The 24,411-nt window shown below is 29.4% G+C and overlaps 2 protein-coding genes across 2 annotated transcripts in view; one reads left to right on the top strand and one right to left on the bottom strand.

Moving 5' to 3' along the window:
- Positions 1-1,951: 1,951 nt before the first annotated feature.
- On the bottom strand, positions 1,952-19,836 carry LOC141446666 (probable serine hydrolase). Its single transcript, XM_074113307.1, has 5 exons — positions 19,732-19,836; positions 19,476-19,636; positions 19,155-19,387; positions 17,965-18,157; positions 1,952-2,936 (listed from the first exon to the last, which is right to left on the bottom strand). Exons 1-5 carry the CDS (start codon positions 19,784-19,786, stop codon positions 2,634-2,636), a joined length of 945 nt encoding a protein of 314 aa, XP_073969408.1. The 5' UTR covers positions 19,787-19,836; the 3' UTR covers positions 1,952-2,633.
- A 322-nt stretch (positions 19,837-20,158) lies between these two features.
- The window catches only part of LOC141446662 (glutathione S-transferase LANCL1-like), a 6,408-nt gene continuing 2,155 nt past the window's right edge, over positions 20,159-24,411 (top strand). Inside the window, exons 1-6 of the mRNA XM_074113300.1 lie at positions 20,159-20,297; positions 20,515-20,694; positions 21,076-21,224; positions 22,110-22,242; positions 23,232-23,372; positions 23,937-24,119. Of these exons, the coding sequence (XP_073969401.1) occupies positions 20,211-20,297; positions 20,515-20,694; positions 21,076-21,224; positions 22,110-22,242; positions 23,232-23,372; positions 23,937-24,119 (873 nt within the window). The 5' untranslated portion in view covers positions 20,159-20,210. The remainder of the gene's footprint in view (positions 20,298-20,514; positions 20,695-21,075; positions 21,225-22,109; positions 22,243-23,231; positions 23,373-23,936; positions 24,120-24,411) is intronic.

Raw genomic sequence — 24,411 nt, 5'->3', positions numbered from 1 at the left:
TTACTATTTTGTAATGATGTTTATTCCTCCATACAATTGTGCAATATTGCGTTTATTGATTTAAGGGGATAATCGGATTGACTAATTGATCCGTCATTGTGATGTGATATTGAATGCTATTGGACTAAGAAAAGTAATGCCTATCTTTTCAGGCGGACCTTACGATCAACTACAAAATTAGGTGGTATATGTGACTGACAACCTTATTCTATAAATTTATCGAACCCAGTACCACCTTACTTATTAGCTTCGCGCCACTAACCGCTCGGCAACTGTGAATTATTAAGGTACCTGTTAGTTGGGAGTTGGATAGTGCAAGCTGAGTGTGTAGATGAATAGATGTGTCATATTATTACCCAGATACAGTAGATATGTAGGGGTGAACTGCAGAAGATTAAAACAATATTTTCAAAAAGAATCTTTGCAGCTTCTCCGCCTCTTCAAACATATTTCCTCCCCACACATGTGCATCATAGCAAATTACTGTCCTTGAAACTGTATTAAATACATTTCTCTAATCGAAATATGGGATATTGCGATTGTTCATAAAATAATTCCAAACTGAATTTAGAGCTATTTACGATTTTTGAAGTTTATCATGAAGTTGAGGTTACTACAAGTATTCAGAGGAAAAATAGCTAGAAGTTGATGAAATTAATCTTAAAAACACAGCGAAAAATGATATGAGAAGATAGCTTGGAGTATTGATGGGAACCCTTGGAAGATCGAACGTTATTCTTTCAACTTGTTTATACGTTGGATGTAAACTTGATGCAACCATTTCGACACGATCACAATGCTTCATCTAATCAATGCAAGAAGTAGTAAAAAACAAAAATATAAATCATTTAAAATTTTAAATCCTTCAAATTCATTGATCAAGAAACCTAAGGAGATTTTATTACCTACTTACGTTGATTTCATCCCGCGTTTACAATTCATATTTCAGGGGCATTGAAAGCTTTGATATGCCGAAAATGCCATTTTAAAAATTAATTATTTAAACATTTTAAATCCTTCAAATTCATTGATCAAGAAACCTAAGGAGATTTTATTACCTACTTACGTTGATTTCATCCCGCGTTTACAATTCATATTTCAGGGGCATTGAAAGCTTTGATATGCCGAAAATGCCATTTTAAAAATTAATTATTTAAACATTTTAAATCCTTCAAATTCATTGATCAAGAAACCTAAGGAGATTTTATTACCTACTTACGTTGATTTCATCCCGCGTTTACAATTCATATTTCAGGGGCATTGAAAGCTTTGATATGCCGAAAATGCTATTTTAAAAATTAATTATTTAAACATTTTAAATCCTTCAAATTCATTGATCAAGAAACCTAAGGAGATTTTATTACCTACTTACGTTGATTTCATCACGCGTTTACAATTCATATTTCAGGGGCATTGAAAGCTTTGATATGCCGAAAATGCCATTTTAAAAATTAATTATTTAAACATTTTAAATCCTTCAAATTCATTGATCAAGAAACCTAAGGAGATTTTATTACCTACTTACGTTGATTTCATCACGCGTTTACAATTCATATTTCAGGGGCATTGAAAGCTTTGATATGCCGAAAATGCCATTTTAAAAATTAATTATTTAAACATTTTAAATCCTTCAAATTCATTGATCAAGATACCTAAGGAGATTTTATTACCTACTTACGTTGATTTCATCACGCGTTTACAATTCATATTTCAGGGGCATTGAAAGCTTTGATATGCCGAAAATGCCATTTTAAAAATTAATTATTTAAACATTTTTCAGAACAATATTACTGGTAAAAATTATTTGAATAGAATGTTAGAGGCGACGGATCTCGCTTGAATAGTGACTTTTGAACTATCAAATGACCTTAACTCATTTTCTGACCTGATGTGTATTTATGGCAGGAAAAGCTAGGATAATTAATCAAATAAGTTCAGGAATGCTTTTGACTAGAAGTAAAGAAAATTAATAAGTTAATTTATTTAAAAAATAAATATACAATAATTTATAAGTGCACAGCCTTCAATAAATTTTTATTAATTTTTTTTTAAATTTCTACAAATTAAAAATAAAAGTGTTCCACAAAAAATAAAACACCTTTTCCTTTAATAATTTTATTGCTTCTTTGGCTACAAAAATATAAACTACTTACTAGAATCGTAAGAAAGGTAATAATTTATGTCCAAGATGTGAGTCATTGTGCTATAAAAACTATATTAAAGTTAACATGGAAAGGATAATCAACTAGATTATAGTTTTAGTGAATGTTTTTAGAGATATATTTACTCATTTTCTCATAAAAAAAAAAAATCTAATCTGAGTAACTAAATGAATATTTGTTTTCTTAAAATCAGGCTGTTGGAAGTAGTTTCTATCCGAGATTATACTTAAAATGGAAGATTATACAAAAGAGAGATCAATACACGCTAAATATAAAAACGAATGAGGAAGCGACAACCTAATAATTAATTATGTTCCTTTACAACCAGAGCACCGTCTTAAGGAATAGTTCTCTCTCTCCTAACCAAAATTCATAAATAATTTAGTAAAATACATAATATATACCCCAAAACTTTGTTTTTAAGTAAAGTTCATTTTTAACTTCTATTTAAATAAAAAATAAATCTAATAATTATGATACTAAAGTCTCGAATGATTCTCCACCTGAGACTGGTTCAGGAATCGTAAGAAACTCCGCTATTAATGGTGCAACTTTTTCTGGCTCATTGAGATGTACGTGATGTTTACCTTCGACCACATAGTATCCAAATGATCGACATGTCTTCTTAAGACGTGCTAATACGGCCGGATATACTTCCGGTGATTCCATGGTCTTGCACAGTCCTTCTGTAGCACGAATGTTTAGATAATGACATTTCAATTTGTCTGCCATTTCAAGTACTATGTCTAAACTAGGCATCCCAAGACCTGAGACCTGGAAATAGAAAGAAAACAAATATTTATTATGTATAAAATAGTAGAATGATTGATTTTGTTGGAAATAAATTCATTTTAAGTTAAATTATTTACGTTCTACAAATTACCGCCTTCAATAAATAGAAACAGTTGAATAGTATAAGTGCCTCAAGAACTCAATGAAGCACACTACCGCCGCTTCAAGGATCGTCCGTTCTTATTTAGGACGTACAGCATTTTGTAAACTATCGGCAACGATTATTTATATTTATTAATGCATAAAAAAGTAATTTACACAATTTCACAAGATTTACATTACTACTACAAGTAAGTTAAATAATTCACTGTTTTAAACAAAACTAAAATTTAACTCTAAATATTTAGTTTCCTACTCGACAGATTTTTACTAAAATTTACACAATTATAGACAGTAGTAGTCTACATATACAGGTAAAATATAAACAAAACCGAATTTTAACTCAAAATATCTCGTTTTCTGCTCGACAAATTTTTACTAAAATTTACACAATTATAGACAATAGTAGTCTACATATACAGGTAAAATATAAACAAAATCTATCGAGTAGTTTTCGGGATATTTGAAGTTAAAGATTTCACTGTTTCAAACAAAACCAAACTTCAACTCTAAATATCTCGTTTCCTACTCGACAGATTTTTACTAAAATTTACACCATTATAGACAATAGTAGTCTACATATACAGGTAAAATATAAACAAAATCTATCGAGTAGTTTTCGAGATATTTGAAGTTAAAGATTTCACTGTTTCAAACAAAACCAAAATTTAACTCTAAATATCTCGTTTCCTACTCGACAGATTTTTACTAAAACTTACACAATTATAGACAATAGTAGTCTACATATACAGGTAAAATATAAACAAAATCTATCGAGTAGTTTTCGAGATATATGAAGTTAAAGATTTCACTGTTTCAAACAAAACCGAACTTTAACTCAAAATATCTCGTTATCTGCTCGACAGATTTTTACTAAAATTTACACAATTATAGACAATAGTAGTCTACATATACAGGTAAAATATAAACAAAATCTATCGAGTAGTTTTCGGGATATTTGAAGTTAAAGATTTCACTGTTTCAAACAAAACGAAACTTTAACTCTAAATATCACGTTTCCTACACGACAGATTTTTACTAAAATTGACACCATTATAGACAATAGTAGTCTATATATACAGGTAAAATATAAACAAAATCTATCAAGTAGTTTTCGGGATATTTGAAGTTAAAGATTTCACTGTTTCAAACAAAACCAAACTTCAACTCTAAATATCTCGTTTCCTACTCGACAGATTTTTACTAAAATTTACACCATTATAGACAATAGTAGTCTCCATATACAGGTAAAATAAAAACAAAATCTATCGAGTAGTTTACGAGATATTTGAAGTTGAAGATTTCACTGTTTCAAACAAAACCAAACTTCAACTCTAAATATCTCGTTTCCTACTCGACAGATTTTTACTAAAATTTACACCATTATAGAGAATAGTAGTCTCCATATACACGTAAAATATAAACAAAATCTATCGAGTAGTTTTCGAGATATTTGAAGTTAAAGATTTCACTGTTTCAAACAAAACCAAACTTCAACTCTAAATATCTCGTTTCCTACTCGACAGATTTTTACTAAAATTTACACCATTATAGACAATAGTAGTCTCCATATACACGTAAAATATAAACAAAATCTATCGAGTAGTTTTCGAGATATTTGAAGTTAAAGATTTCACTGTTTCAAACAAAACCAAACTTCAACTCTAAATATCTCGTTTCCTACTCGACAGATTTTTACTAAAATTTACACCATTATAGACAATAGTAGTCTCCATATACACGTAAAATATAAACAAAATCTATCGAGTAGTTTTCGAGATATTTGAAGTTAAAGATTTCACTGTTTCAAACAAAACCAAACTTCAACTCTAAATATCTCGTTTCCTACTCGACAGATTTTTACTAAAATTTACACCATTATAGACAATAGTAGTCTCCATATACAGGTAAAATAAAAACAAAATCTATCGAGTAGTTTACGAGATATTTGAAGTTGAAGATTTCACTGTTTCAAACAAAACCAAACTTCAACTCTAAATATCTCGTTTCCTACTCGACAGATTTTTACTAAAATTTACACCATTATAGACAATAGTAGTCTCCATATACACGTAAAATATAAACAAAATCTATCGAGTAGTTTTCGAGATATTTGAAGTTAAAGATTTCACTGTTTCAAACAAAACCAAACTTCAACTCTAAATATCTCGTTTCCTACTCGACAGATTTTTACTAAAATTTACACCATTATAGAGAATAGTAGTCTCCATATACACGTAAAATATAAACAAAATCTATCGAGTAGTTTTCGAGATATTTGAAGTTAAAGATTTCACTGTTTCAAACAAAACCAAACTTCAACTCTAAATATCTCGTTTCCTACTCGACAGATTTTTACTAAAATTTACACCATTATAGAGAATAGTAGTCTCCATATACACGTAAAATATAAACAAAATCTATCGAGTAGTTTTCGAGATATTTGAAGTTAAAGATTTCACTGTTTCAAACAAAACCAAACTTTAACTCTAAATATCTCGTTTCCTACTCGACAGATTTTTACTAAAATTTACACAATTATAGACAATAGTAGTCTATATATACAGGTAAAATATAAACAAAATCTATCAAGTAGTTTTCGGGATATTTGAAGTTAAAGATTTCACTGTTTCAAACAAAACCAAACTTCAACTCTAAATATCTCGTTTCCTACTCGACAGATTTTTACTAAAATTTACACCATTATAGAGAATAGTAGTCTCCATATAAACGTAAAATATAAACAAAATCTATCGAGTAGTTTTCGGGATATTTGAAGTTAAAGATTTCACTGTTTCAAACAAAACCAAACTTCAACTCTAAATATCTCGTTTCCTACTCGACAGATTTTTACTAAAATTTACACCATTATAGACAATAGTAGTCTACATATACAGGTAAAATATAAACAAAATCTATCGAGTAGTTTTCGAGATATTTGAAGTTAAAGATTTCACTGTTTCAAACAAAACCAAAATTTAACTCTAAATATCTCGTTTCCTACTCGACAGATTTTTACTAAAACTTACACAATTATAGACAATAGTAGTCTACATATACAGGTAAAATATAAACAAAATCTATCGAGTAGTTTTCGAGATATATGAAGTTAAAGATTTCACTGTTTCAAACAAAACCGAACTTTAACTCAAAATATCTCGTTATCTGCTCGACAGATTTTTACTAAAATTTACACAATTATAGACAATAGTAGTCTACATATACAGGTAAAATATAAACAAAATCTATCGAGTAGTTTTCGGGATATTTGAAGTTAAAGATTTCACTGTTTCAAACAAAACGAAACTTTAACTCTAAATATCACGTTTCCTACACGACAGATTTTTACTAAAATTGACACCATTATAGACAATAGTAGTCTATATATACAGGTAAAATATAAACAAAATCTATCAAGTAGTTTTCGGGATATTTGAAGTTAAAGATTTCACTGTTTCAAACAAAACCAAACTTCAACTCTAAATATCTCGTTTCCTACTCGACAGATTTTTACTAAAATTTACACCATTATAGAGAATAGTAGTCTCCATATACACGTAAAATATAAACAAAATCTATCGAGTAGTTTTCGAGATATTTGAAGTTAAAGATTTCACTGTTTCAAACAAAACCAAACTTCAACTCTAAATATCTCGTTTCCTACTCGACAGATTTTTACTAAAATTTACACCATTATAGAGAATAGTAGTCTCCATATACACGTAAAATATAAACAAAATCTATCGAGTAGTTTTCGAGATATTTGAAGTTAAAGATTTCACTGTTTCAAACAAAACCAAACTTCAACTCTAAATATCTCGTTTCCTACTCGACAGATTTTTACTAAAATTTACACCATTATAGAGAATAGTAGTCTCCATATACACGTAAAATATAAACAAAATCTATCGAGTAGTTTTCGAGATATTTGAAGTTAAAGATTTCACTGTTTCAAACAAAACCAAACTTTAACTCTAAATATCTCGTTTCCTACTCGACAGATTTTTACTAAAATTTACACAATTATAGACAATAGTAGTCTATATATACAGGTAAAATATAAACAAAATCTATCGAGTAGTTTTCGGGATATTTGAAGTTAAAGATTTCACTGTTTCAAACAAAACCAAACTTCAACTCTAAATATCTCGTTTCCTACTCGACAGATTTTTACTAAAATTTACACCATTATAGAGAATAGTAGTCTCCATATAAACGTAAAATATAAACAAAATCTATCGAGTAGTTTTCGGGATATTTGAAGTTAAAGATTTCACTGTTTCAAACAAAACCAAAATTTAACTCTAAATATCTCGTTTACTACTCGACAGATTTTTACTAAAATTTACACAATTATATACAATAGTAGTCCCCATATACAGGTAAAATATAAACAAAATGTATCGAGTAGTTTTTGGGATATTTGAAGTTAAAGATTTCACTGTTTCAAACAAAACCAAACTTTAACTCTAAATATCTCGTTTCCTACTCGACAGATTTTTACTAAAATTTACACAATTATAGACAATAGTAGTCCCCATATACAGGTAAAATATAAACAAAATCTATCGAGTAGTTTTCGGGATATTTGAAGTTAAAGATTTCACTGTTTCAAACAAAACCAAACTTTAACTCTAAATATCTCGTTTCCTACTCGACAGATTTTTACTAAAATTTACACAATTAGAGACAATAGTAGTCTCCATATACACGTAAAATATAAACAAAATCTATCGAGTAGTTTACGAGATATTTGAAGTTAAAGATTTCACTGTTTCAAACAAAACCAAACTTTAACTCAAAATATCTCGTTTTCTGCTCGACAGATTTTTACTAAAATTTACACAATTATAGACAATAGTAGTCTCCATATACAGGTAATATATAAACAAAATCTATCGAGTAGTTTTCAGGATATTTGAAGTTAAAGATTTCACTGTTTCAAACAAAACCAAACTTTAACTCTAAATATCTCGTTTCCTACTCGACAGATTTTTACTAAAATTTACACAATTAGAGACAATAGTAGTCTCCATATACACGTAAAATATAAACAAAATCTATCGAGTAGTTTACGAGATATTTGAAGTTAAAGATTTCACTGTTTCAAACAAAACCAAACTTTAACTCAAAATATCTCGTTTTCTGCTCGACAGATTTTTACTAAAATTTACACAATTATAGACAATAGTAGTCTACATATACAGGTAAAATATAAACAAAATCTATCGAGTAGTTTTCGGGATATTTGAAGTTAAAGATTTCACTGTTTCAAACAAAACCAAACTTCAACTCTAAATATCTCGTTTCCTACTCGACAGATTTTTACTAAAATTTACACCATTATAGACAATAGTAGTCTCCATATACACGTAAAATATAAACAAAATCTATCAAGTAGTTTTCGAGATATTTGAAGTTAATTATTTCACTGTTTCAAACAAAACCAAACTTTAACTCTAAATATCTCGTTTCCTACTCGACAGATTTTTACTAAAATTTACACAATTATAGACCATAGTAGTCTCCATAGACAGGTAAAATATAAACAAAATCTATCGAGTAGTTTTCGGGATATTTGAAGTTAATGATTTCACTGTTTCAAACATAACCGAACTTTAACTCTAAAAATCTCGTTTCCTACTCGACAGATTTTTACTAAAATTTACACAAATATACACCATAGTAGTCTCCATATACACGTAAAATATAAACCAAATCTATCGAGTAGTTTTCGGGATATTTGAAGTTAAAGATTGCACTGTTTCAAACAAAACCAAAATTTAACTCTAAATATCTCGTTTCCTACTCGACAGATTTTTACTAAAATTTAAACAATTATACACCATAGTAGTCTCCATATACACGTAAAATATAAACCAAATCTATGGAGTAGTTTTCGGGATATTTGAAGTTAAAGATTTCACTGTTTCAAACAAAACCAAAATTAAACTCTAAAAATCTCGTTTCCTACTCGACAGATTTTTACTAAAATTTACACAATTATACACCATATTAGTCTCCATAGACAGGTAAAATATAAACCAAATCTATCGAGTAGTTTTCGGGATATTTGAAGTTAAAGATTTCACTGTTTCAAACAAAACCAAACTTTAACTCTAAAAATCTCGTTTCCTACTTGACAGATTTTTACTAAAATTTACACAATTATACACCATAGTAGTCTCCATATACACGTAAAATATAAACCAAATCTATGGAGTAGTTTTCGGGATATTTGAAGTTAAAGATTTCACTGTTTCAAACAAAACCAAAATTAAACTCTAAAAATCTCGTTTCCTACTCGACAGATTTTTACTAAAATTTACACAATTATACACCATATTAGTCTCCATATACACGTAAAATATAAACCAAATCTATCGAGTAGTTTTCGGGATATTTGAAGTTAAAGATTTCACTGTTTCAAACAAAACCAAAATTAAACTCTAAAAATCTCGTTTCCTACTCGACAGATTTTTACTAAAATTTACACAATTATACACCATATTAGTCTCCATAGACAGGTAAAATATAAACCAAATCTATCGAGTAGTTTTCGGGATATTTGAAGTTAAAGATTTCACTGTTTCAAACAAAACCAAACTTTAACTCTAAAAATCTCGTTTCCTAATTGACAGATTTTTACTAAAATTTACACAATTATACACCATAGTAGTCTCCATATACACGTCAAATATAAACAAAATCTATCGAGTAGTTTTCGAGATATTTGAAGTTAAAGATTTCACTGTTTCAAACAAAACCAAACTTTAACTCTAAAAATCTCGTTTCCTACTCGACAGATTTTTACTAAAATTTACACAATTATGCACCATAGTAGTCTCCATAGACAGGTAAAATATAAACAAAATCTATCGAGTAGTTTTCGCGATATTTGAAGTTAAAGATTTCACTGTTTCAAACAACACCAAACTTTAACTCTAAATATCTCGTTTCCTACTCGACAGATTTTTACTAAAATTTACACCATTATAGACAATAGTAGTCTCCATATACACGTCAAATATAAACAAAATCTATCGAGTAGTTTTCGAGATATTTGAAGTTAAAGATTTCACTGTTTCAAACAAAACCAAAATTAAACTCTAAAAATCTCGTTTCCTACTCGACAGATTTTTACTAAAATTTACACAATTATACACCATAGTAGTCTCCATATACACGTAAAATATAAACCAAATCTATCGAGTAGTTTTCGGGATATTTGAAGTTAAAGATTTCACTGTTTCAAACAAAACCAAAATTAAACTCTAAAAATCTCGTTTCCTACTCGACAGATTTTTACTAAAATTTACACAATTATACACCATATTAGTCTCCATAGACAGGTAAAATATAAACCAAATCTATCGAGTAGTTTTCGGGTTATTTGAAGTTAAAGATTTCACTGTTTCAAACAAAACCAAACTTTAACTCTAAAAATCTCGTTTCCTAATTGACAGATTTTTACTAAAATTTACACAATTATACACCATAGTAGTCTCCATATACACGTCAAATATAAACAAAATCTATCGAGTAGTTTTCGAGATATTTGAAGTTAAAGATTTCACTGTTTCAAACAAAACCAAACTTTAACTCTAAAAATCTCGTTTCCTACTCGACAGATTTTTACTAAAATTTACACAATTATGCACCATAGTAGTCTCCATAGACAGGTAAAATATAAACAAAATCTATCGAGTAGTTTTCGCGATATTTGAAGTTAAAGATTTCACTGTTTCAAACAACACCAAACTTTAACTCTAAATATCTCGTTTCCTACTCGACAGATTTTTACTAAAATTTACACCATTATAGACAATAGTAGTCTACATATACAGGTAAAATATAAACAAAATGTATCGAGTAGTTTTTGGGATATTTGAAGTTAAAGATTTCACTGTTTCAAACAAAACCAAACTTTAACTCTAAATATCTCGTTTCCTACTCGACAGATTTTTACTAAAATTTACACAATTATAGACAATAGTAGTCCCCATATACAGGTAAAATATAAACAAAATCTATCGAGTAGTTTTCAGGATATTTGAAGTTAAAGATTTCACTGTTTCAAACAAAACCAAACTTTAACTCTAAATATCTCGTTTCCTACTCGACTGATTTTTACTAAAATTTACACAATTAGAGACAATAGTAGTCTCTATATACAGGTAAAATATAAACAAAATCTATCGAGTAGTTTACGAGATATTTGAAGTTAAAGATTTCACTGTTTCAAACAAAACCAAACTTTAACTCTAAATATCTCGTTTCCTACTCGACAGATTTCTACTAAAATTTACACAATTATAGACAATAGTAGTCTACATATACAGGTAAAATATAAACAAAATCTATCGAGTAGTATTCGAGATATTTGAAGTTAATGATTTCACTGTTTCAAACATAACCGAACTTTAACTCAAAATATCTCGTTTTCTGCTCGACAGATTTTTACTAAAATTTACACAATCATAGACAATAGTAGTCTACATATACAGGTAAAATATAAACAAAATCTATCGAGTAGTTTTCGGGATATTTGAAGTTAAAGATTTCACTGTTTCAAACAAAACCGAACTTTAACTCAAAATATCTCGTTTTCTGCTCTACAGATTTTTACTAAAATTTACACAATCATAGACAATAGTAGTCTACATATACAGGTAAAATATAAACAAAATCTATCGAGTAGTTTTCGGGATATCTGAAGTTAAAGATTTCACTGTTTCAAACAAAACCAAACTTTAACTCTAAATATCTCGTTTCCTACTCGACAGATTTTTACTAAAATTTACACAATTATAGACAATAGTAGTCTCCATATACAGGTAAAATATAAACAAAATCTATCGAGTAGTTTTCGGGATATTTGAAGTTAAAGATTTCACTGTTTCAAACAAAACCAAAATTTAACTCTAAATATCTCGTTTTCTACTCGACAGATTTTTATTAAAATTTACACAATTAGAGACAATAGTAGTCTACATATACAGGTAAAATATAAACAAACTCTATCGAGTAGTTTACGAGATATTTGAAGTTAAAGATTTCACTGTTTCAAACAAAACCAAACTTTAACTCAAAATATCTCGTTTCCTACTCGACAGATTTTTACTAAAATTTACACCATTATAGACAATAGTAGTCTCCATATACAGGTAAAATATAAACCAAATCTATCGAGTAGTTTTCGGGATATTTGAAGTTAAAGATTTCACTGTTTCAAACAAAACCAAACTTTAACTCTAAAAATCTCGTTTCCTACTTGACAGATTTTTACTAAAATTTACACAATTATACACCATAGTAGTCTCCATATACACGTCAAATATAAACAAAATCTATCGAGTAGTTTTCGAGATATTTGAAGTTAAAGATTTCACTGTTTCAAACAAAACCAAAATTAAACTCTAAAAATCTCGTTTCCTACTCGACAGATTTTTACTAAAATTTACACAATTATACACCATAGTAGTCTCCATATACACGTAAAATATAAACCAAATCTATCGAGTAGTTTTCGGGATATTTGAAGTTAAAGATTTCACTGTTTCAAACAAAACCAAAATTAAACTCTAAAAATCTCGTTTCCTACTCGACAGATTTTTACTAAAATTTACACAATTATACACCATATTAGTCTCCATAGACAGGTAAAATATAAACCAAATCTATCGAGTAGTTTTCGGGATATTTGAAGTTAAAGATTTCACTGTTTCAAACAAAACCAAACTTTAACTCTAAAAATCTCGTTTCCTAATTGACAGATTTTTACTAAAATTTACACAATTATACACCATAGTAGTCTCCATATACACGTCAAATATAAACAAAATCTATCGAGTAGTTTTCGAGATATTTGAAGTTAAAGATTTCACTGTTTCAAACAAAACCAAACTTTAACTCTAAAAATCTCGTTTCCTACTCGACAGATTTTTACTAAAATTTACACAATTATACACCATAGTAGTCTCCATATACACGTAAAATATAAACCAAATCTATCGAGTAGTTTTCGGGATATTTGAAGTTAAAGATTTCACTGTTTCAAACAAAACCAAAATTAAACTCTAAAAATCTCGTTTCCTACTCGACAGATTTTTACTAAAATTTACACAATTATACACCATATTAGTCTCCATAGACAGGTAAAATATAAACCAAATCTATCGAGTAGTTTTCGGGTTATTTGAAGTTAAAGATTTCACTGTTTCAAACAAAACCAAACTTTAACTCTAAAAATCTCGTTTCCTAATTGACAGATTTTTACTAAAATTTACACAATTATACACCATAGTAGTCTCCATATACACGTCAAATATAAACAAAATCTATCGAGTAGTTTTCGAGATATTTGAAGTTAAAGATTTCACTGTTTCAAACAAAACCAAACTTTAACTCTAAAAATCTCGTTTCCTACTCGACAGATTTTTACTAAAATTTACACAATTATGCACCATAGTAGTCTCCATAGACAGGTAAAATATAAACAAAATCTATCGAGTAGTTTTCGCGATATTTGAAGTTAAAGATTTCACTGTTTCAAACAACACCAAACTTTAACTCTAAATATCTCGTTTCCTACTCGACAGATTTTTACTAAAATTTACACCATTATAGACAATAGTAGTCTACATATACAGGTAAAATATAAACAAAATGTATCGAGTAGTTTTTGGGATATTTGAAGTTAAAGATTTCACTGTTTCAAACAAAACCAAACTTTAACTCTAAATATCTCGTTTCCTACTCGACAGATTTTTACTAAAATTTACACAATTATAGACAATAGTAGTCTCCATATACAGGTAAAATATAAACAAAATCTATCGAGTAGTTTTCGGGATATTTGAAGTTAAAGATTTCACTGTTTCAAACAAAACCAAACTTTAACTCTAAATATCTCGTTTCCTACTCGACTGATTTTTACTAAAATTTACACAATTAGAGACAATAGTAGTCTCTATATACAGGTAAAATATAAACAAAATCTATCGAGTAGTTTACGAGATATTTGAAGTTAAAGATTTCACTGTTTCAAACAAAACCAAACTTTAACTCTAAATATCTCGTTTCCTACTCGACTGATTTTTACTAAAATTTACACAATTAGAGACAATAGTAGTCTCTATATACAGGTAAAATATAAACAAAATCTATCGAGTAGTTTTCAGGATATTTGAAGTTAAAGATTTCACTGTTTCAAACAAAACCAAACTTTAACTCTAAATATCTCGTTTCCTACTCGACTGATTTTTACTAAAATTTACACAATTAGAGACAATAGTAGTCTCTATATACAGGTAAAATATAAACAAAATCTATCGAGTAGTTTACGAGATATTTGAAGTTAAAGATTTCACTGTTTCAAACAAAACCAAACTTTAACTCTAAATATCTCGTTTCCTACTCGACTGATTTTTACTGAAATTTACACAATTAGAGACAATAGTAGTCTCTATATACAGGTAAAATATAAACAAAATCTATCGAGTAGTTTACGAGATATTTGAAGTTAAAGATTTCACTGTTTCAAACAAAACCAAACTTTAACTCTAAATATCTCGTTTCCTACTCGACTGATTTTTACTAAAATTTACACAATTAGAGACAATAGTAGTCTCTATATACAGGTAAAATATAAACAAAATCTATCGAGTAGTTTTCAGGATATTTGAAGTTAAAGATTTCACTGTTTCAAACAAAACCAAACTTTAACTCTAAATATCTCGTTTCCTACTCGACTGATTTTTACTAAAATTTACACAATTAGAGACAATAGTAGTCTCTATATACAGGTAAAATATAAACAAAATCTATCGAGTAGTTTTCAGGATATTTGAAGTTAAAGATTTCACTGTTTCAAACAAAACCAAACTTTAACTCTAAATATCTCGTTTCCTACTCGACTGATTTTTACTAAAATTTACACAATTAGAGACAATAGTAGTCTCTATATACAGGTAAAATATAAACAAAATCTATCGAGTAGTTTTCAGGATATTTGAAGTTAAAGATTTCACTGTTTCAAACAAAACCAAACTTTAACTCTAAATATCTCGTTTCCTACTCGACTGATTTTTACTAAAATTTACACAATTGTAGACAATAGTAGTCTACATATACAGGTAAAATATAAACAAAATCTATCGAGTAGTTTTCAGGATATTTGAAGTTAAAGATTTCACTGTTTCAAACAAAACCAAACTTTAACTCTAAATATCTCGTTTCCTACTCGACTGATTTTTACTAAAATTTACACAATTAGAGACAATAGTAGTCTCTATATACAGGTAAAATATAAACAAAATCTATCGAGTAGTTTACGAGATATTTGAAGTTAAAGATTTCACTGTTTCAAACAAAACCAAACTTTAACTCTAAATATCTCGTTTCCTACTCGACTGATTTTTACTAAAATTTACACAATTAGAGACAATAGTAGTCTCTATATACAGGTAAAATATAAACAAAATCTATCGAGTAGTTTACGAGATATTTGAAGTTAAAGATTTCACTGTTTCAAACAAAACCAAACTTTAACTCTAAATATCTCGTTTCCTACTCGACTGATTTTTACTGAAATTTACACAATTAGAGACAATAGTAGTCTCTATATACAGGTAAAATATAAACAAAATCTATCGAGTAGTTTACGAGATATTTGAAGTTAAAGATTTCACTGTTTCAAACAAAACCAAACTTTAACTCTAAATATCTCGTTTCCTACTCGACTGATTTTTACTAAAATTTACACAATTAGAGACAATAGTAGTCTCTATATACAGGTAAAATATAAACAAAATCTATCGAGTAGTTTTCAGGATATTTGAAGTTAAAGATTTCACTGTTTCAAACAAAACCAAACTTTAACTCTAAATATCTCGTTTCCTACTCGACTGATTTTTACTAAAATTTACACAATTAGAGACAATAGTAGTCTCTATATACAGGTAAAATATAAACAAAATCTATCGAGTAGTTTTCAGGATATTTGAAGTTAAAGATTTCACTGTTTCAAACAAAACCAAACTTTAACTCTAAATATCTCGTTTCCTACTCGACTGATTTTTACTAAAATTTACACAATTAGAGACAATAGTAGTCTCTATATACAGGTAAAATATAAACAAAATCTATCGAGTAGTTTACGAGATATTTGAAGTTAAAGATTTCACTGTTTCAAACAAAACCAAACTTTAACTCTAAATATCTCGTTTCCTACTCGACAGATTTCTACTAAAATTTACACAATTATAGACAATAGTAGTCTACATATACAGGTAAAATATAAACAAAATCTATCGAGTAGTATTCGAGATATTTGAAGTTAATGATTTCACTGTTTCAAACATAACCGAACTTTAACTCAAAATATCTCGTTTTCTGCTCGACAGATTTTTACTAAAATTTACACAATCATAGACAATAGTAGTCTACATATACAGGTAAAATATAAACAAAATCTATCGAGTAGTTTTCGGGATATTTGAAGTTAAAGATTTCACTGTTTCAAACAAAACCGAACTTTAACTCAAAATATCTCGTTTTCTGCTCTACAGATTTTTACTAAAATTTACACAATCATAGACAATAGTAGTCTACATATACAGGTAAAATATAAACAAAATCTATCGAGTAGTTTTCGGGATATCTGAAGTTAAAGATTTCACTGTTTCAAACAAAACCAAAATTTAACTCTAAATATCTCGTTTCCTACTCGACAGATTTTTACTAAAATTTACACAATTATAGACAATAGTAGTCTCCATATACAGGTAAAATATAAACCAAATCTATCGAATAGTTTTCGAGATATTTGAAGTTAAAGATTTCACTGTTTCAAACAAAACCAAACTTTAACTCTAAATATCTCGTTTCCTACTCGACAGATTTTTACTAAAATTTACACAATTATAGACAATAGTAGTCTCCATATACAGGTAAAATATAAACAAAATCTATCGAGTAGTTTTCGGGATATTTGAAGTTAAAGATTTCACTGTTTCAAACAAAACCAAAATTTAACTCTAAATATCTCGTTTTCTACTCGACAGATTTTTATTAAAATTTACACAATTAGAGACAATAGTAGTCTACATATACAGGTAAAATATAAACAAACTCTATCGAGTAGTTTACGAGATATTTGAAGTTAAAGATTTCACTGTTTCAAACAAAACCAAACTTTAACTCAAAATATCTCGTTTCCTACTCGACAGATTTTTACTAAAATTTACACCATTATAGACAATAGTAGTCTCCATATACAGGTAAAATATAAACAAAATATAAATAATTTATATGTATATGCTCGTAAATATGTTTAAAAAAATATCAAATAGATTATTTTGAAATTAATAGCAACCATTTGGCGAAGGATAATCTTATAATTCAAATAGTATTATAAAAAAAGTTATGTATGTATTACATGGAGTATTATCGAAAAATGCATTAATTAATTATTTATAATATCATTTGCATACGAAGGGAGTGTATCACAATGCTCCAAATGTAATAATTTACAAGTTCGTGTTCCATGGGAAAAAAATACTTGCTTGTCTTTCAATGGATAAGGTTGCTAACCTTTTCAAAATTAAATATTCCTATTTGATTATTATGTCATGGTTAACTTTCAACTGATGCATATTTTTACAACACAAAATTTTAAAAACTATATGTTTTTTTAAATACTTCTTAAAAGACTGAATAAATTTTAAATATTCATTAATAACCAGCAAAACAAAATTTTGTATCAGTTTTTGCTTTTAATTAGATAGCTGAAATTTTGGTGTAATTATGCCAAATAAAGAAACAAAATATCAAGAATGCTTTCCTTAGTTTATTTGAGCTCCTCTCAAAAACTGATATTCTGGTACCTTTATTTATAAAAATTACCAACCTTGAGTCGAACATCTCTACAGAATGCAAATTTGCCAGGACTATCATCAATTGCTCGCATGCCTCTATTAAGCAGAATCTCTACACTTTCTTTTGTCACACTGCCCTTGTAGCCGTTGTGGGCTATATCCACCATCTCGTCATATTCGTACATGGGCTGTTTATTCGGCGATAAAGTTTCATATTTTAGAAAGCTGTGAACAAAATAGTGTAAGAAACTTTCTTTGAAGGGGGGAAAGATAAGTCAATTGTTCTAGGTTAATTGAATAGTCAACTAAACTCAGTCTCTGGACTTTACTATTCATTTACGCAAATCTAGCATGTATGAAATTTCGGTGCTCGGTAAAAATAAAAAATCACAAACATTGAACGAAATAGTATAAGTCACGTAATAAGACAAACAAAAATAAGTATGACAACAATATTTAAGTATCAAAAGATAGTTTACAAAACAAAAATTATTTATAACTGCTATTAACAACCGGCAACAAATGACTTTTACTTATCAGCAATAAGTGACTATATTTTATGATGGCTACAGCTAATAAGTAAAGTGTACAGATATAGTGATTCCAGACTTTAATATTTTGAAATACTTGTGGGTTTTGAAAGACTTTTTGGAATGCACAGATCTCTCCAGAGTAGCTAGGAACTTACTCCGGACTAACTTGGGAAGACAACTCTGAAAACGTTGTTCAAGATATTAACAAACTTTTCCACTTATCTTTGCATTAACTCTGGGCCTACTTGACACTGCAACAATGCTTTACACATCACTCCGTAGTACAGAAATTTTGCTGTACACTACCTGAGTAAGATATGTTCATTTAAACTTAAATAAGTAAAAACAACCGAAATCGTGAAAAGTACTCAAAATAACAATAATTTCAGACACCAATAAAATGCCTTAAAATAATGTGTAGTCAAACAGGCAGTCCATCTGGTAATGATTATAATAATAATAAAATCCATTTTATGTAGAGTTTAGAAAGCAGTGTGAAAATCGTTTTGGTTGGAAGGTCGCAAAGATCCTGGAAGGTATGTGTTAGAATACAAAAATAAAAAAGAGTTGCAAAATATTATATCTATGATTACTTATTTCCAACAATAAAAACAAGAATATTAAAAATTTAACCCTAAGATTTTGAGCTATTTTTTGTTTTTGATTTAAAGTAAAAAAACTGATTGTACCTATCAACACATTTTCCTAGGGCGTTCACCAAAGTTAATGGTTTAGAAACTCTAGGGCAAACTATATCCAACGAAACGAGTTTTTCTACTTCATCTGGATAACTAGCAGCATACATAAATCCAACCGCCCCTCCAAGAGAATGTCCAACAATAGATACTTTTGTCCAGCCAAAAAATTTTACAATTCTTCTTGTAGTAAGTAAACCATCCCAAAATATGTAGTAGAATTGACCCTACAAAATATTATTTACTTTTGTTAATTTTATGATCAGAAATGGTTAAACAAACTCTCTCTTTCTCTCCCACAATAAGAAGTAGTACCTTAGGAAAGTGGGACGACAATCCATGACCTGGAAAATCAATGCACAGGATTGAAATATCATTTGGAAGTAGTGGGATAAGTGCATCAAATGTTCCGGAATTATCTTGCCATCCATGCAAAAAGAGAAAAGGCTGTTTCTCTCTAGGTCCCCACCATTTACCTTTACATATAAAAAGCAAAATCGTATAAATCTTGAGTTTTAAGTTTTGTCTATGGCGTGACAACTAATGAATAAATCAATAAGAAAAGTGTTACCATGAATGTTTCCCCATGGTACTGGAATTTCGATTTCCTTATATGATGAAGCCATAGTTTTTTAACTAACCAACTGCTTAATTATATTAGAATTATAAAAGTTACCTGGAATAAATTAAAAAAAAAAAAAGAAAGGCGCTACCTAGGACCTCCAAATCATTTGAAAAAACTGGATCCCCACTAAATACAAACTTAATTATAACGTATACTTATTTTATATATTGCACTTCATTACTAATAAAATTGAATTATCAACCTTAACATTATTAAGGTTAAAGGTTTGTCAATCTATTATAAATTCCAGACATCCGCATTACTAAGCACTGCGAACCATGTGATCTGTTCAAGAACACCAGCTGTACTGGTTACAACATTCTGAAAGTAACAGTTGCAATGAGGTTACGTACATTCCTATGTGGAAAGTAACCTTTTTTATTAATTAATCATATTCCTTTTTGATAACAAAACATAAGTTACTTATGATTGCCATGGCCAAAGTCTGTTGTAATAATCCTTATCTGGATTATAATGAAATTAATGCAAGATCTTATCTGGATGGAGATGAGGTAATAATTAGTAATAATGTAGATTTCTTCAATTATTTTTATTAAGGATTCAATTTAGCGAAGAATCTTTGTTCTGGACCGATTCCTCGCTAAATTGAATCCTTAATTTAAATATTTTACTGTCACTTTTGCTAATACAAATTCAATTATTTTTCTTTATTTTAAATGATTTATTGCCAAGTAAATTTACTGATTAAATTTTTTTTTTTTTCTATAGTTTAACAAAAATCTAACTGAATATGCAAATAGCGTTGTTGACAAATTATGTACTAAGGTTAACGAACATATCAAATACTATGATCGCCAGAGTGATTACTCCATATATACTGGTTATTCAGGAATCGCCTATCTTCACATGTGGAAGTATAAGAGAACTAAGAATATGGACTCATTGGAGGTTGTCATTTCTGTTAAATATCTCTTGAATTTATTTTATGTTTATTTTGTTTGGAGTACGTCAATAACTATTTAAATAAGTAATTACAAATAGATAACTACATCGACGCTGCTATGATCTAGTGCTAATAGAACTGTTGTAGTACTTGTTAGGTTCCTTTCATCACAGCTTTAAGAAAAGTTCTTTTGTTACTTTTCAGAACATTAGCTACATCATTCTGTTATTTCTAAATATAGTAGCTCACGTATTAAATTTATTTATCATTAGATTTTGCTTTTTTTTTTTTATCGGGGATCAGATAGCTATGCAAATCTCGAAGATTAAATCAATTTCTAAGCATAAATAAATAAAATTGAAAAAATAAATATATTTCATGTTTAGTTTGCAGAACGTCTGTTAAATGTAGCAATAGCTAATTTAAAGTTAAAACGTATAAGCTTTTTAAATGGAGATGCAGGACCATTGGCACTTGCTATTGTTTTGTATTCCTGGAAAGGCCAGGAGAAAGAAGCCGATGACTTGATTGATAGGTGAGGTAATCAGTATAACATTGAAATTAATTAAGCAGGTATGGGACTTATAATACCTCTCACTTTCAGCTACCTATAAGTTGCAGTATTAAATTTAAATCCTGCCCTACACCGTCTTAGTGCTTTTCTCTGGAATAATGTGCTCATGATTCATGTATTATTTCAGTAACCCTATCCGTTTAAAGAAGCTTTATAAGAAATCATCAATTTTGATGCACTCAAGAAAAATAAATCTTTAAGGAGGGTAATATATATTTTACTGCTGCTCTTGTAGCTGTAATTAAAAGCAGAAAGTTATTTTTTCAGGCGGGGCTTAACGTTCAACCATCAAATTAGGTGTTGGGGAGGTAGGGAAGAAGTTCATTCTTTTTCCAATAAATAAAAAGTAGAATCAAAATGGGAATATTCTACTTACAAGTGTAAACTCATCATCACTAAACCTGTACTATTGCCTATAATTGTTTTTTTTCTGGCGCATCGACGTCTAAGGCCTGCATTCTCACATCATTCCTCATTCTTACGACGGATTTTTAATTAACATTAAGCAGCTTCCTCGCATTTTCTTATTCACAAAGATGTAAGGCTCCATTCCCGGTCTTAAATTTGACTTCTGAACAGCCTGCATCTTTACACGACTATGTAGCAGAACAGAATATAAAATGCCCTGTATTATAAAGAGTAATTGGGAATTTTTATCTTTTATAGAAAAAGAGAAAAAAAATGTCAAAGTTTGGTGTTTTTGAACGATACGCTTTTTCGTGCAGTTTTTGGCGATTAACCCTTATACAACTGTCCTACCCGGATCTGCATTTGATCTAGCTTATTTTCAAATCGACTTTGCCACATTCAAGTAAATAATCATCGATCATTAATCCATAATTTTAGATTAATAAAGTTGCCGAATATCGTGGTTGATTTTCCTGATGAGATTCTATACGGAAGAGCAGGCTATATTTATGCATTACTATACGTGATCAAACACGTAGGACGAGTGATTCCGGTGGAAGAAGTGAGGAAGGTGAGCTATGAAATTTATTTTCTACTTCCGCTTTCTTTTCTTGCTGATAAAAGGAAATACTAGTCGTATGAATCCTTTAAATCTAAAATTCCAGTTTACCAAATTTTTAATCTTGGTGAGAGATTTAAGGAAGGGGTGTTTGGGGAAATGTTATATATTGTATAGGCTATTTACCACAATTCATTGTATCGTAAAAAATTATGAGAAAAGAGTTTTTTAAAATTATCTTAAATGCTATGTTTTTTGTCTGGAAGACTCAGTGCCACCAGGAGAGTCAGTAGACACTGGTGAGAAACTCTTGTGATGTCTTAGCTCTGACATCACACTATCTCCTCTTTTTCAATGGCAAAATCTAGCCAAGTTATTTTTTGTCATACCCATGTGATAGCTTGCTTTCTAGTTTACTGCAGTCCATTAAGAAGAGAAGACAAAAAACTGCTTCTGGCCTAGCGATTTCGTCCACCACTCCAACGACTTATTTTATACCCATTCAGATCCGATTAAAGAACCAAAATCTTTTCTTGTCTAATCGATTAGTCGCCTCATTATCATAGTATAATGAAAACACCCTATTCTTACTACCACTTCTCGTCAGGTTCTTCAAGTATAGGCTTCTTAGCCTTTAAGAACAACTACTTCTTGTAGTTGGTAAATGAAGTATCCACTCTTCAGGGATGTTGACGATTTTTGCCGAAAACACCCCAAACTTTAAGCCATTAGAAAGGAATGAAGTACCCAGCTGTTAAATGATTCTAACATTTTGTAGTACGATATTTACGAGTATTAAATGTCAAACGAAAATTCCTGGTTGGGAGAATGTTAGTCCATTGGGAGAATGGAAAGTGTAAAAAACTTATAATATTCTTAATAATAATGAAAAATCTATATATTGATTGAGGTGTATAATTTTCTTGTAGTGAAGTGTTTGAAACTATATTATTTTTTATTTCTATTCTATTGAGTATTTTATTATTATTATTTTTTTTCAGCACCTGGAGAAATTACTGCGTTCCGGTTATAAAAGAGCGAAAAAAGAAAACTTTATTTGTCCTTTGAAGTATGAATGGCATGGCAAAAATTACCTGGGTGCCGCTCACGGAGTAGCCGGGATCTTGTATATGCTTCTTGTGGTAAACAAATTTACATAACTCAGAATTATTTTTTTATATTGTTTATTATGATGGAAGGAGAGTATTTGAAGGGCTGTATGACGAAACATCTTATTGCTATTTTTATTTTTTTATTTAGTTTAATAAGTTATCTATCAGTGATTTATTGATTTACGAAAACAATACTTTCCTTGGCAAATGAGTTCAAATATTGAGTTGTCCTTCAAAATATCAGAAGTTAAGCAATTTATTTATTTCGTGTGGATAAGGTGTTTCAAAACTTTATACGTACATCACTGGAGTTATGTTTCTTTTTTGTGTTTCTGAACCTCTAAAAAAACTTTCCCAATTTAATCAATTGTCTTTTAACTCCAGCATATTTCGTTCTTTTTGCTACGAAAAGGATTGTAGTAATTTTTACCTAGTTGTATATCCCTGACGAATACCACGGTCTTAGCGGATTTTGGTGCAGGGGCGCTCTAGATTTTGTCTCCGCGCCATAATCCCAAGAAAGTTCCTTCTCTGAAATAGATTAAAATTTGCCATCACATTATCTGTTGATTTTCTTCTTTTTTTTTTTTCCAGAATAAACATCTGTTGTCGGAGTATGAACTGAATTCATTGATTAAACCAACTTTAGACTGGCTGGTTTCAATTAGATTTAAGTCTGGTAATTTTCCTTCTTCAGAAACTAACGATCGAGACAGACTTGTACAATGGTGTCATGGCGCTCCTGGATTCGTTCATCTGTTTACTTTAGCTAGCGAAGTAAGTGAAATAAATTTTCTTACAGTGAGGAAAAAAAGACAGTCTCAGGATTATGTATTTCTGTGATGTTCGCTGTTCATCCTGAAGAAATAGCTAATCTGTCTTTCCTCAACGATGAATGAAAGGGAATAGGGTACCCTGAATGTTAAAAAGGGGCAGCGAAATGGTTCCAATTACCAGGTCTCAAATTGAGCCATGAGGTTCACGCCACGAGGAGGTGAAGTGGTGGTAGTCGTCTTAACTGCACAACCATGAAGACAGATTCATAATCGACACACTCATCTAGTAATCC

Source organism: Rhodnius prolixus, unplaced genomic scaffold (assembly GCF_049639745.1).
Source record: "Rhodnius prolixus isolate KJV_2025 unplaced genomic scaffold, Rpr scaffold_7, whole genome shotgun sequence".
Lineage (NCBI taxonomy): Eukaryota > Metazoa > Arthropoda > Insecta > Hemiptera > Reduviidae > Rhodnius > Rhodnius prolixus.
This window is presented reverse-complemented; position numbering and strand designations above follow the sequence as displayed.